Consider the following 13,175-nt stretch of genomic DNA (forward strand, 5'->3'; position numbering starts at 1 on the left):
CTCCCAGTGCAGTACTGAGGGAGTGCTGCACTGTCGGAGGTGCCGTCTTTTGGTCTGCTCTCTCAGGTGGACAAAAAGATCCCATGGCACTATTTCGAAGAAGAGCAGGGAAGTTCTCCCCGGTGTCCTGGGCCAATATTTATCCCTCAACCAACATCACTGAAACAGATGATCTGGTCATTATCACATTGCTGTTTGTGGGAACTTGCTGTGTGCAAATTGGCTGCTGCATTTCCTACATTACAAAAGTGACTACACTTTAAAAGTACTTAATTTACTGTAAAGCACTTTGGGACGTCCTGAAGTTGTGAAAGGCGCTATAGAAATGCAAGTCTTTCTTTTATGTACAGTCCCCAGAACTTACACCGTCCACGCTGATCACAGGCAGCTGCCTATATCGGGCAAATGACGTTAACCGTGCCATAAGAACATAAGAAATAGGAGCAGGAGTCGGCCATACGGCCCCTCGAGCCTGCTCCGCCATTCAATAAGATCATGGCTGATCATCAACCTCAACTCCGCCTTCCCAAAAATCTATCGATCTCAGCCTTGAATATACTCAACGACTGAGCCTCCACAGCCCTCTGGGGTAGAGAATTCCAAAGATTCATAACCCTTTGAGTGAAGAAATTTCTCCTCATCTCAGTCCTAAATGGCTGACCCCTTATTCTGAGACTGTGACCCCCCTGGTTCTAAACTCTCCAGCCAGGGGAAACACCCTCCCTGCATCTACCCTGTCAATCCCCTTCAGAATCTTGTATGATTCAATGAGATCACCTTTCATTCTTCTAAACTGCAGAGTGTATCGGCCCATTTCAATGTTCACTTTAAGCTGTGCGGCCACGTGGTTATGCAGCACTCTGGTGCTCCCGTGCAGCCAGCTGACCAGCTCTTAAATGGGAAAAGCCCCGCATGTGCGGTATTTTGAACGGGCCGCCCATCCCTTTGATGGGGCTGCGCACCCAAAAAAAATTAAAGGGAACATTGGCCCATTCTACGCAATCTCTCCTCATAGGACAACCCTCTCATCCCAGGATCACCATAGGCCTCCATTACAAAGGCTTTCACCACCTCAAGACATCCCAAAGCGCTTTACAGCTAATGAGGTACTTTTGAAGTGTAGTCACTGTTGTAATGTAGAGAAACGCGGCAGGCAATTTGCGCACAGCAAGCTCCCACAAACAGCATTGAAATAAATGACCAGATAGTGATGTTGGTTGAGGGATAAATAGTGTCGTGGGATCTTTTACGTCCACCTGAGAGGGCAGATGAGGCCTCGTTCTAACGTCTCATCAGAAAGACGGCACCTCCAACAATGCAGCATTCCCTCAGCACTGCACTGGGAGTGTCAGCTTGGATTATGTGCTTGAATCTCTGGAATGGGACATGAACACACAACCTTCTGGCTCAGACAAGAAGGCTACCATCAAGCCACAGACTTTGCCATCGGTTTGCTTCACACTGAGACTTTATCAGTTGTCTCGGGTAGCAGCTGGACAGAGATTGAATAATACGGTGAGGGCGGGGGAGGGGTTTCGCTGTGCCTTTTCTGACTCACAGATCGTGCATTCCTGCTGCTGGCAGAAATAGAGCTGCATTTCTGCGTGGCATGTTTCTGTAAGGAGTTCAGTTACACAGTACATAGTCTTACAAAGTATTTACAGCACAGAAACAGGCCACTCGGCCCAACTGGTCTATGCCGGTGTTTATGCTCCACACGAGCCTCCTCCCACCCTTCTTCATCTCACCTCTGAGAGGTTATAACTTGTAAGATTTCGCAAGAATTTCCAAAATTTCTACAGCCCCGAAGATTATATTTTTGATGAAAGAAAACCTGGGTAGAATATAACTTTAAAAATCCAGGGCATCAAAATGGCCATCAGACCTCATGGCAGAAGAAAAAAAGGCAGCCTGTGTGTATGTGAAAAGGAAAATAAAAGATGGCTGTCCGGCCTCGTGGCAAAAGATACAACACAGCCTGTGTGTATGTGAAAGGAAAATCAAAGATGGCTGTCAGACCTCGTGGCAGGAGACAAAAGGACAGCCTGCTTGTGTGTCTACAAAGGATTTGGAAAAAAAAACCAGCCTCTGAAGTAATGAGGTATTTAAACTGTCAGTCAACTGCAGTTCAGGAAGTTTCAAACCGCAGGACAAAGGGGTTGTTTGTTTACAGAACCCTCTAAAATGTTGACAAAGAGATTAAGTACTTGAGACTGTCAATCAATTGCGGTTGGGCGGGACCGCAGGACAATTGGATTTGTTTACACTAACATCCAAGGGCTGTTTACTCAGCACTTAAGGAAACAGACATGTTTTTTTCAAACTAAGACAGCTTTATTCAAACCAGTCAATGAATGGGTAATACATTAAAACCCATCACAGTCAATGGGGACAGATCAATTCCCTTTTGTACAGCCCAGAAACATCCGGATTTGGGCGCGAAGATTTTGGCTCCCAATTGGGGTATATAGATAGCCTCTCGGGAAGCCATTCTCTCTCTCTCTGCCGCCTCGCCTCCGTGCTCTGCCTACAGAAGGACAGCTCAGCAAGCCCGCCCAAAAGAAGTGGAATACCAGCAGTTACTTTTAAATACTGGGGTATCGCTATTTCGGGGCAGTGAAGGGGCACAGAGCAGGCATTTCACTGGTGAGCATAGATTTTCTGGCCCATCACAAGGCAACTTAGATAGGTATTAGGGGTGCGAGTTAAGGGGAATTTTGTTAACATTGTAATTTTAGTCCATTTTCCCTCGATGTGTCTGTTTTCTCCTTCCCTATTAAGTAAAAGTGCTGCACTAGGTAAAAGTGCTGCATTAAGTAAAAGAGTGTACTGTGTTAAGTAAAAGTGTGCTACACTAGGTAAAAGTGCTGTATCAAGTAAAAGAGTGTTGTACTACGCAAAAGAGTGCTGTAGTAAGCATAAGTGTACTGTATTTGAGTAATAGTGCTGTATTTAGCATAGGTGTGCTGTATTGATTATTTTCAATTTATTTCCTTTTATTTCAATAAATACTGGTCTTCTTTGCACACAACCACGAGTCTCATTTTGTCTACATCGCTACTGAATAAGTCCGGCGGTCAGAACCAGAAAAGGGGAGCGATTCGAAACCGCACGGGGCTCTGGAGCAGCTCAGATACTTCTGACTGGCCAGAGACTATAACCCCAGTTATATAACCCCATTTCTACAAACTATCAGCAAAGATTGAATAGGCTGGGGCTCTTTTCTCTAGAAAAGAAATGACTGAGAGGTGACCTTGTAGAGGTCTTTAAAACTATGAAGGGGTTCGATAGGGTGGACGTAGAGACGATGCTTCCACTTGTTGGGGAGACCAGAACTAGGGGCCATAAATAGAAGGTAGACACGAATAAATCCAATAGGGAATTCAGGAGAAACTTCTTTACCCAGAGAGTGGTGAGAATGTGGAACTCGCTACCACAGGGAGTGGTTGAGGCGAATAGTATCGATGCATTTAAGGGGAGGCTGGATAAACACATGAGGGAGAAAGGAATAGAAGGATATGTTGATGGGGTGAGATGAAGAGGGGGTGGGAGGAGGCTCATGTGGAGCATAAACACCGGCACAGACCAGTTAGGCTGAATGGCCTGTTTCTGTGCTGTAGAATTCTACATAATCGAAGCCCAAACTGGAGAGAGGCAGGGAGACACCGACTGAAAACCAGGAGAGAAAGTTGGAAGAAAGTTGGAGGCAGTTGTGTCCAAGTTGCTCTTGCCCGCCACCTGCTGGCCAGCTGAAGTGCAGCACGGGTTTGGGGAATTCATTGCCCAGCCACTCTTGAATCCCAGGGCCCAAGACAAACCGCGGACCAGGCATAGAAAACCAGCAAGCTGCGGGGAGCGAAAGAGCAACTTAGCAATCCTTGAAAAAAATGTTACTGGGAAAGAATCAAGGAATCCAAGGCAGTCTTGATCAATCTGGAACAGTCCACTTCGGTTTACTATTCTCAGTGCTTGGATGTGAAAATATCTTTGTCCAGAGTACCGAGGGTCAGCTTGGCTCCATTAGTGCCTCTAGGTCAGAAGGCTACGGCCTCCAGTCTTACAGCAGCAGGTGTGCATGAGCGAAGCCGACATCCTACCCGTGGTGTCAGCCTCGGCTCAGTAGGTAGCACTCTCACCTCTAAGTCAGGAGGTTGTGGGTTCGAGGTCTCACTCCAGAGAGTTGAGTGCAAAATCTACGCTGACGCTCCCAGTGCAGTTCGTCTCATCCCAACGATGGCACCTCCGACAGTGCAGCACTCCCTCAGAACTCCACTGGGAGAGTCAGCCTGGATTATGTGCTCAGATCTCTGGAGTGGGACATGAACTCACAACCTTCTGACTCAGAGGTGAGAGGAGGATTAGTATGTAGATGAGGTAGAGGAGTGGGTGGGGTGGGGGCAAGGATTTATCCTCAGGGGGGTTCCCAAGGACATGGTATGAGGATGTTAAGTGAAGGCATAGCTGGAGGATGCTCTGACTGTTATTGGATAGGTAAGAGTGGAACCAAGCGAGGGCAGTCCCACTGAGGAAAGACGATGGTACAGTTGACCGTGACTGCAGAGAGAATGAGGAGAACAAGGAGGGTCAGAGTCACAGAGAATGTCACCCGTGACTTTGCTTCGGGCTGTTTCAGTTCTATGGTGGGGTGGAGACCTGATTGGAGACATTCAAACATGGAGTTGCAGGAGTGGTGGCTTTTTGGAAGGATAAGCTCAGATCAGATGAGCTGGAGGATGAGTAGATCAGATCTGATCTTTACCTTAGTGATAGGAGAAAATGATCACTTGCCCACAAGTTAACCTAACAATGTAATTCAATGAACGCCAAGAGCTTCGAGCTATTTCTGGGTGGTGTGACCAGGCACAATATTATCTAAATGTTTATATAAAGCTCTCGCTTTATTTAAGCCTTCTTACTTTGAAAGTGTGAACGGAATCAAACTGTAGCTGGTCCTGGTGGTCAGTCACTGTTCCTCTATAGATGACCCGAGCGTTCTTATCGTTCCCGTTGGCGGGGAGTTTGAAAAAGCGATAAGTTCCAGACGCGTACTTTACATCTCCTGGGAGATAAAATTACCAGAGAGGGTCATTGGCAAGAGGATGTAATGTGTGAGATTTACAGAGAGAATTAGAGCTGGCAGTGAGTTATACAGACCTGCATTTCTATAGCGCCTTTCACAACTTCAGAACATCACAATGCGCTTTACAGCCAATGAAGTACTTTTTGAAGTGTAATCACTGTTGTAATGTGGGAAACGCGGCAGCCAATTTGCGCACAGCAAGCTCCCACAAACAGCAATGTGATAATGACCAGATAATCTGTTTTGGTGATGTTGATTGAGGGATAATATTGGCCCAGGACACCGGGGAGAACTCCCCCGCTCTTCTTTGAAATAGTGGCCATGGGATCTTTTACATCCACCTGAGAGGGCAGACGGGGCCTCGGTTTAACGTCTCATCCAAAAGACGGCACCTCTGACAGTGTAGCACTCCCTCAGTGCTGCGCTGGAGTATCAGCCTAGATTTTGTGCTCAAGTCTCTGGAGTGGGGCTCGAAACCACAATCCTTCTGACTCGGAGGCGAGAGAGAGTGCTGCCCACTGAGCCATGGCTGACACTTCAGAGTAATAGAGAGCTGGCAGTGAGTTATACAGAGAGTAATCGCATAGTAACCGCAACAAAGACACTTACCCGTCTGTTTGAGAAGTTCGGGTTTGTGGATTGTAATGCGACTTGCAGTGACGAGGTAAGGGGTGCTGAATCCGAGCGCCTTCACCAGGCTGATTAAATCCTTCCAGTACAGGGCGCCTGCGAGCCCCTCCCCTGCCAGCAACAAGATAAAATCCTTGAGAACTGTCAGACCTGTTCCAGCTAGCTTCAGATCCCTGAGCATCCAACAACTGGCCCAATGTTCTCTCCAATTGTTTTTTTGTGCGCGCGGTCCCTTTAACTGGTGAGTGGCCTGCGCGGGATCTCCAGACCGCCGCACGGCTGCGCAGCTGAGCGGGAATGCTGCACTGGTCCACAATTGTCTGGAGCGAGGCATCTCGCAGTGTACCCCCGTTTGTTAGATTGTTCTCTTCACCCTTCAGTTTGAAAAATTATAGTACTGCAAATTGCTGGGAGTGCGAGCTGATAATGGGGCGGCGAGGGCAGCGGGGTATCTGGGACCTCGGCGAACGACGGGACCAACAGTCTGTCTCCTTAACCAATGAGATTAAAGGATTAAGAAAGAAACAGAGGAATGACGGGAAAAGGGAATCAGATGAATTAGAGTCAAATCAGGTATAGAGAGAAATAAAGAGAGGGAAAGAAAGATTGGATTAAGAGAGAGAAAAAAAAAGTGACAGAACTAAGAAAAAAATTAAAACATTTCAAATTTTAAAAACCTCTAGCAACAATTTACTACCTGCAGGAATGAGACTCCACAGTTTCAATTGTTCCCTTTCTGGGCCAGAGAGATTGAGTGGCATTGCATAAACCTCCTCATTAAAAGGGTCCTTACGCTATTAAGTAGCAGCCCTAGCTTTCTGCGGTGAGATTAATTGTAATCAATGTGCAAATGCAGCAACCTCATGAAACTCACGGGGAGGTCGAAGGCGAGCTCCCATTTTTGCGAGGCTAACAGTGAAGTGGCGCAAATCGTCCAGCAACTTGCGGCAATTCGCAACTCTTTTGTGGCGTATCTCTTCCCCGCCACAAATTGCATGAATAACGGCGAGCGCCATTAAACTCGGCGCTAATTTCCCAGCAAATTCTGGGCCATTGTCACATACAGAGATGATAGGCAATGGAGATAGAAATTACTCTGCGGAAGCCAGTTGCTGTTAACACTGCATAAATGCCGGTGTTTGGAGTCGGCCATAGGCTCAGTTTAGTCGAACAACTAAATGGGCTGTGCGGTGTGCTGTACAAACAGTGAGGTGCGAAGAGTTCCAGAGAGAAAGAACAATTACCCCAAAGCACCGGATCCTTCTCCAGCTCTTCATCCAGGGCCTTACTGGCATACATGTCACTGAAATACATCTCTCCGCCTTCCTGCAACAGACAAAACATTCCTGAGAATTTAGTCTTCGCAAGAGTCTCCTCCCTTCTCCACTGCACCGGCAGTGTAAGAAGCGGGTTATTTTATATTCATTTCTTTCATTTCTGGATTAAAAAAAAATAAAATATTCACAGGATGTGGGTGTCGCTGGCAAGGCCGGCATTTATTGCCCATTCCTAATTGCCCTTGAGAAGGTGGTGGTGAGCCGCCTTCTTGAACTGCTGCAGTCCGTGTGGTGAAGGTACTCCCACAGTGCTGTCAGGGAGGGAGTTCTAGGATTCTGACCCAGGACACTGACATATATTCCCTGTTACGTGCGTTTCTGTCTGGGTTGTAATGGGTTTAGATGAAGAGGGGTGAGAGGAAGCTCGTGTGGAGCATAAATACTGGCATGGACCAGTTGGGCCGAATGGCCTGTTGTCGAAAGGATGAACAACAGGCTGGGTCTCTTTTCTCTTAAAAAAGAGAAGGTTGAGGGGTGACCTAATGGATGTCTTTAAAATTATGATAGGTTTTGATAGAGTGGACACAGAGAGAATGTTTCCACTGGTGGGGAAGAGCATAACCAGAGGCCATCAATATAAGATAGTCACCAAGAAATCCAATAGGGAATTCAGAAGAAACCTCTTTACCCAGAGAGTGGTGAGAATGTGGAACTCGCTGCCACAGGGAGTGGTTGAGGCCAATGTCTACTCTAATTTTTTTGTGCTGAGCAGGCCACGACCTTTTCGTCAGTGAGCAAATTTGACAACAACAACAACGTTTACACCAACAACAGTGACCAGTTAAAAGCATATATACAGTAACGCCATATTGCCACCCCACCATCTCAAATCATAAGACAATCAGATAAGGTTCTATACAAGTTCTGGTGGCCGTGCCTTCTGTTGCCTGGACCCTAAGCTCTGGAATTCCCTGCCTAAACCTCTCCGCCTTGCTACCTCTCTCTCCTCCTTTAAGATGCCATAATTTCTCCTTATGTGACTCGGTGTCAAATTTTTTGTCTTAAAATACTCCTGTGCAGCGCCTTGGGACGTTTTACTACGTTAACGGTGTAGGTGTCAACTGTGGCTCAGTGGGCAGCACCCTCGCCTCGTGAGTCTATGAAGGTTGTGGGTTCAAGTCCTACTCCAGAGACTTGAGTACATAAACCTAGGCTGACACTCCAGTGCAGTGCTGAGGGAGTGCAGCACTGTTGGAGGTGCCGTCTTTTGGATGAGACGTTAAACCGAGGCCCCGTCTGCTCTCTCAGGTGGACGTAAAAGATCCCATGACACTATTTTGAAGAAGAGCAGGGGAGTTCTCCCCGGTGTCCTGGGCAATATTTATCCCTCAACCAACATAACAAAAACAGATTATCTGGTCATTATCACATTGCTGTCTGTGGGATCCTGCTGTGTGCAAATTGGCTGCCGCGTTTCCCACATTACAAAAGTGACTCCACTTTAAAAGTACTTCATTGGCTGTAAAGCACTTTGAGATGTCCGGTGGTCGTGAAAGGCGCTATAGAAATGCAAGTCTTTCTTTCTGTATAAATACAAGTTGTTGCTGTTGAACATAACTTCTCTGCTTTTGAATTCTATTCCTCTAGAAATGAACCCCAGTGCTTTATTTGCAGTTTTATGGCTTTTTTCAACCTGCGTTGTTACTCTTAATGATTTGTGAATCGATCCCCCTCGATCCCTTTGCACCTCTACTCCATTTAGTCTCTTATTTTCCCAGGAGTAGGTCGCCTCCTTAATCCTCCTGCCACAATGCACCATCTCACACTTACCTATATGGAAATTCACTTGTCATTTACGTTCCCATTCTACAAGTTTGTTTATGGTAGCATTAACTTTACTTTCCCATATTTTTTTCCGGCTTTAAACAATTTTCCGAATTAAAAAAAAACTCATATTTTTGTTTCTGACAAAGGCAACCTGTGTTGGCCCAGGCGGTTTGAATTCTTCAGCAGGCAGATGCGCTAATTGGGTCGGCCTGTAGAAAGTGAGGTGCCTCAACATTTCTAAAAATCTAAACCTGACGCCAGAATTCTGATTTCAAAAGTAAACTCCAATATTCCCCACTTTTTAATGTTATTCAGGTTTTTATGAACTTTCATCAGCAACAAGATTAAAACCATAAATCCACTCTGGTGCAGCATTGGATTTATTAAAAAGTAGCAAATAAAAGTAAGTTAAACTTGTGTCAATCGCTCTTCTTCCTTCTGCTAAAATGCTTCCTTGTTTCACCTAATGATTGAAAGCCTGATCTTACAAACCCATCATTTTATTTTAAAAAGCGGATTCGCATACAGCTCAAAATTCACACAAATCTTTTTCTCATTTCCTCTCCTAAAACATGTCACTGCCATCTGACAGCAACAAAGTCCCTTCTTACTCACCTGTGCAGTAAAACTCAGCGACTCACTCACCTGTAACAGGTTTAATAAGATCAGGATCACCTGGTTATCTGCCGATCTCTCCCACCGATTTTTAAAGCTTCATTCAGCCCCATAGTGGTGGCTGGCTGCACTGAGCTGGCCCCGCTCAGACTGGCCTCGTTCAGACTGGCCCCGCTCAGGAAAGGCCCCACTCAGACTGGCCTCGTTCAGACTGGCCCCGCTCAGACTGGCCTCGCTCAGACTGGCCCCGCTCAGACTGGCCTCGTTCAGACTGGCCCCGCTCAGGAAAGGCCCCACTCAGACTGGCCCCGCTCAGACTGGCTCCGCTCAGACTGGCCTCGCTCAGACTGGCCCCGCTCAGACTGGCCTCGTTCAGACTGGCCCTGCTCAGACTGGCCTCGCTCAGACTGGCCCCGCTCAGACTGGCCTCGCTCAGACTGGCCTCGCTCAGGAATGGCCCCACTCACACTGGGCTCGCTCAGACTGGCCTCGCTCAGGAAAGGCCCCACTCAGACTGGCCTCGCTCAGACTGGCCCCGCTCAGACTGGCCCCACTCAGACTGGCCCCGTTCAGACTGGCCTTGCTCAGACTGGCCCCGCTCAGACTGGCCCCGCTCAGACTGGCCCCACTCAGACTGGCCTTGCTCAGACTGGCCCCGCTCAGACTGGCCCCACTCAGACTGGCCTCGCTCAGGAAAGGCTCCACTCAGACTGGCCTCGCTCAGACTGGCCCCGCTCAGACTGGTCTCGTTCAGACTGGCCTCGCTCAGGAAAGGCCCCACTCAGACTGGCCTCGCTCAGACTGGCCCCGCTCAGACTGGCCTCGCTCAGACTGGCCCTGCTCAGACTGGCCTCGCTCAGACTGGCCCCGCTCACACTGGCCTCGCTCAGACTGGCCTCGCTCAGACTGACCCCGCTCAGACTGGCCTCGCTCAGACTGGCCCCGCTCCGAAAAGCCCCGCGAGGACCGCGGAGTTTGGGTAACACAGGCTCCCGCAACCACGGTGCCAAAGGAGAAGGAGGGAGACGCTGCCCTCATCACCATGGGAACCGGCGGAGCGCGGCTTCTCTCCAGCTTCTGCCCGCAGCGTCTGGAACTTCCCAGCGAGCAAATCAACCAGCCCCTCACCCGCTCCCTCATCATGTGGCCGCTGCCCCAACTCTTTTGTTAAATTCCAATTGGGATTGGCTCCGAGGTGGCAAGTCTCACTGACGACTGTCTGCATTCCGGGCCGAGGTGTACGGGGCCCCTCCCCCGCTCCAGCTGTCCGGCGGTCCAGTTCCCTGTGCGGCATTTAATCAGAAGCGCGCGCGAGCTCAGGGACGTGTGCACGGCCGCACAGCCACGCACCCTAGAGGGAACAGTGGCTGAGGTGAATCGTTGGGCAGCACGGTGGCATAGTGGTTAGCACTGTTGCCTCACAGCGCCAGGGACCCGGGTTTGAATCCGGCCTCAGGTGACTGTCTGTGTGGAGTTTGCACATTCTCCCCGTGTTTGCGTGGGTTTCCTCCGGGTGCTCCGGTTTCCTCCCACAGTCCAAAGATGTGCGGGTTAGGTTGATTGGCTATGATAAATTGACCCTTAGTGTTAGGGGGGTTAAATACGTGCGGCTACGGGATCGGGTGGGATATGTGTCGGTGCAGGTTCGATGGGCCGAAATGGCCTCTATCTGCACTGTGGGGTTTCTGTGTTCTGTGTTCTGTGTATAGATGTATGTTATAAATCTCATCATTATAAAGAAACTGCTCATGAAATAACGCTGGACGACCAGCTGGTGGCGCCGTCCAAGGAGTATAAATACTCGGGCGTGGGCCCAGCTTGCTCAGGGACATTTTGTAAGACAGGAACTAGTGAAGTACAACTAGACCGCCATGTTCTGAAACAAGTTGATTAAAGCCTTGTTTTATACTCAAACCAAGTGTGTAGTGAGTTTTATTACGTCAATGCATTTAAGGGGCAGTTAGATAAGCGCATGAGGGCGAAGGGAACAGAGGGTGATGCTGATAGAGTGAGATGAGGAAGTATGGGAGGAAGCTCGAGTGGAGCATAAACTGATTGGGCTGAAATGCCTGTTTCTGTGCTGTCTAGTTCTGTGCTGTAAATACTTTGTAATACTTTCTAAGGCTGGAAATGTCACTTTCAGTTTCGTTTTCAGTGAAATGAAACACAAAGACTGTTTTCTCTGATAAGGAGATTCTGTGGACGTCACAAACCATCTTTGTTTACATAGCCTTGAGAGCTACCGCAGATCTCTCGGCAGTGAAATATCTACCAACATGCTAGTACAATAGCAAAATACTGCAGATGCTGGAAATCCGAAATAACAACAGAAAATACTGGAAAAACTCAGCAGGCCAGGCAACATCCGTGGAGAGAAAATAGAGTCAACGTTCCGGTCTTGACAAAGGGTTTTGACCCGAAACGTTGACTCTATTTTCTCTCCACGGATGTTGCCTGGCCTGCTGAGTTTTTCCAGTATTTTCTGTTGTTATCTACCAACATACTTTGACCGTCAAGTCGAGAAGCTATGGCTGCAGATGGTGACTCCTCCGAGGACACCTGTGTAACGTCCCCGTGGAGGGCCGCTGTTCCCTGGAACTGCCTCCGTGTGAATGACTCGATTGACAGTTTAGTCAAGGTGAAGGCTTGGGGCATGATTCTTGTTAAAACTGAAGTTATGGCAGCTAATTGAATGAGGTAATACCCTGAATCACGCAGATTCTCACGTTAAGTACAGTGAAAGAAAGGTATAAGAGGAATGTTAGAATAGATACTTCAGACTTCGACAAGAAAGAACTTGCATTTCTATAGCGCCTTTCACAGCCTCAGCACGTCCCAAAGCACTTTACAGCCAATGAAGTACTTTTGAAGTGTAGTCACTGTTGTAATGTGGGAAACGCAGCAGCCAATTTGTGCACAGCAAGCTCCCACAATCAACAATGTGACAATGACCAGATAAGGTCTGATCAGCTATTAACCCTTCGAGACCCCCTCGCTGGAGAGTCGAGAACCAGGGGTCACAGTCTCAGGATAAGGGGTCGGCCATTTAGGACTGAGATGAGGAGGAATTTCTGCACCCAGAGAGTGGTGAACCTGTGGAATTCTCTACCACAAAAGGCAGTTGAGGCCAATTCATTAAATATATTCAAGAAGGAGTTAGATATATTTCTTAAGGCTAAAAGGATCAAGGGAGAAAGCAGGGACTGGGTACTGAGTTTGGATGATCAGCCATGATATCATTGAATGGCGGAGCAGGCTCAAGGGGCCAAATCACAGAAACCCCACAGTGCAGATAGAGGCCATTTCGGCCCATCGAGCCTGCACCGACACATACCCCACCCGATCCCCACAACCCCACGTATTTAATCCCCCTAACACTAAGGGTCAATTTATCATAGCCAATCATCCTAACCCGCACATCTTTGGACTGTGGGAGGAAACCGGAGCACCCGGAGGAAACCCACGCAAACACGGGGAGAATGTGCAAACTCCACACAGACAGTCACCCGAGGCCGGATTCGAACCCGGGTCCCTGGCGCTGTGAGGCAACAGTGCTAACCACTATGCCACCGTGCTGCCTACTCCTGCTCCTAGCTTCTATGTTTCTATGTTATATTCTCTAGAGTTTAGAAGAATGAGAGGTGATCTCATTGAAACATACAAAATTCTTACAGGGCTTGACAGGGTAGATATAGAGAGGATGTTTCCCCTGGCTGGGGAGTCTAGAACCAGGTGTCACAGTCTCA

At 48.2% G+C, this 13,175-nt stretch overlaps 1 protein-coding gene across 3 annotated transcripts in view; it reads right to left on the reverse strand.

The window, feature by feature from the left end:
- Window positions 1-13,175, reverse strand: part of LOC147107892 (arsenite methyltransferase) — a 76,492-nt gene that overhangs the window by 5,096 nt on the left and 58,221 nt on the right. For 2 of the 3 annotated variants that reach the window (XM_086007274.1, XM_086007272.1), the window contains exons 6-8: window positions 6,955-7,036; window positions 5,690-5,821; window positions 4,917-5,059 (exon numbers count right to left, since the gene is read on the reverse strand). In XM_086007274.1, the coding sequence (XP_085863400.1) occupies window positions 4,917-5,059; window positions 5,690-5,821; window positions 6,955-7,036 (357 nt within the window). The remainder of the gene's footprint in view (window positions 1-4,916; window positions 5,060-5,689; window positions 5,822-6,954; window positions 7,037-13,175) is intronic. The other variant, XM_086007273.1, reaches the window with a different exon arrangement.

Source organism: Somniosus microcephalus, chromosome 14 (assembly GCF_052327205.1).
Source record: "Somniosus microcephalus isolate GS21.2 chromosome 14, FLI_Smic_1.0, whole genome shotgun sequence".
Taxonomy (NCBI): Eukaryota; Metazoa; Chordata; class Chondrichthyes; order Squaliformes; family Somniosidae; genus Somniosus; species Somniosus microcephalus.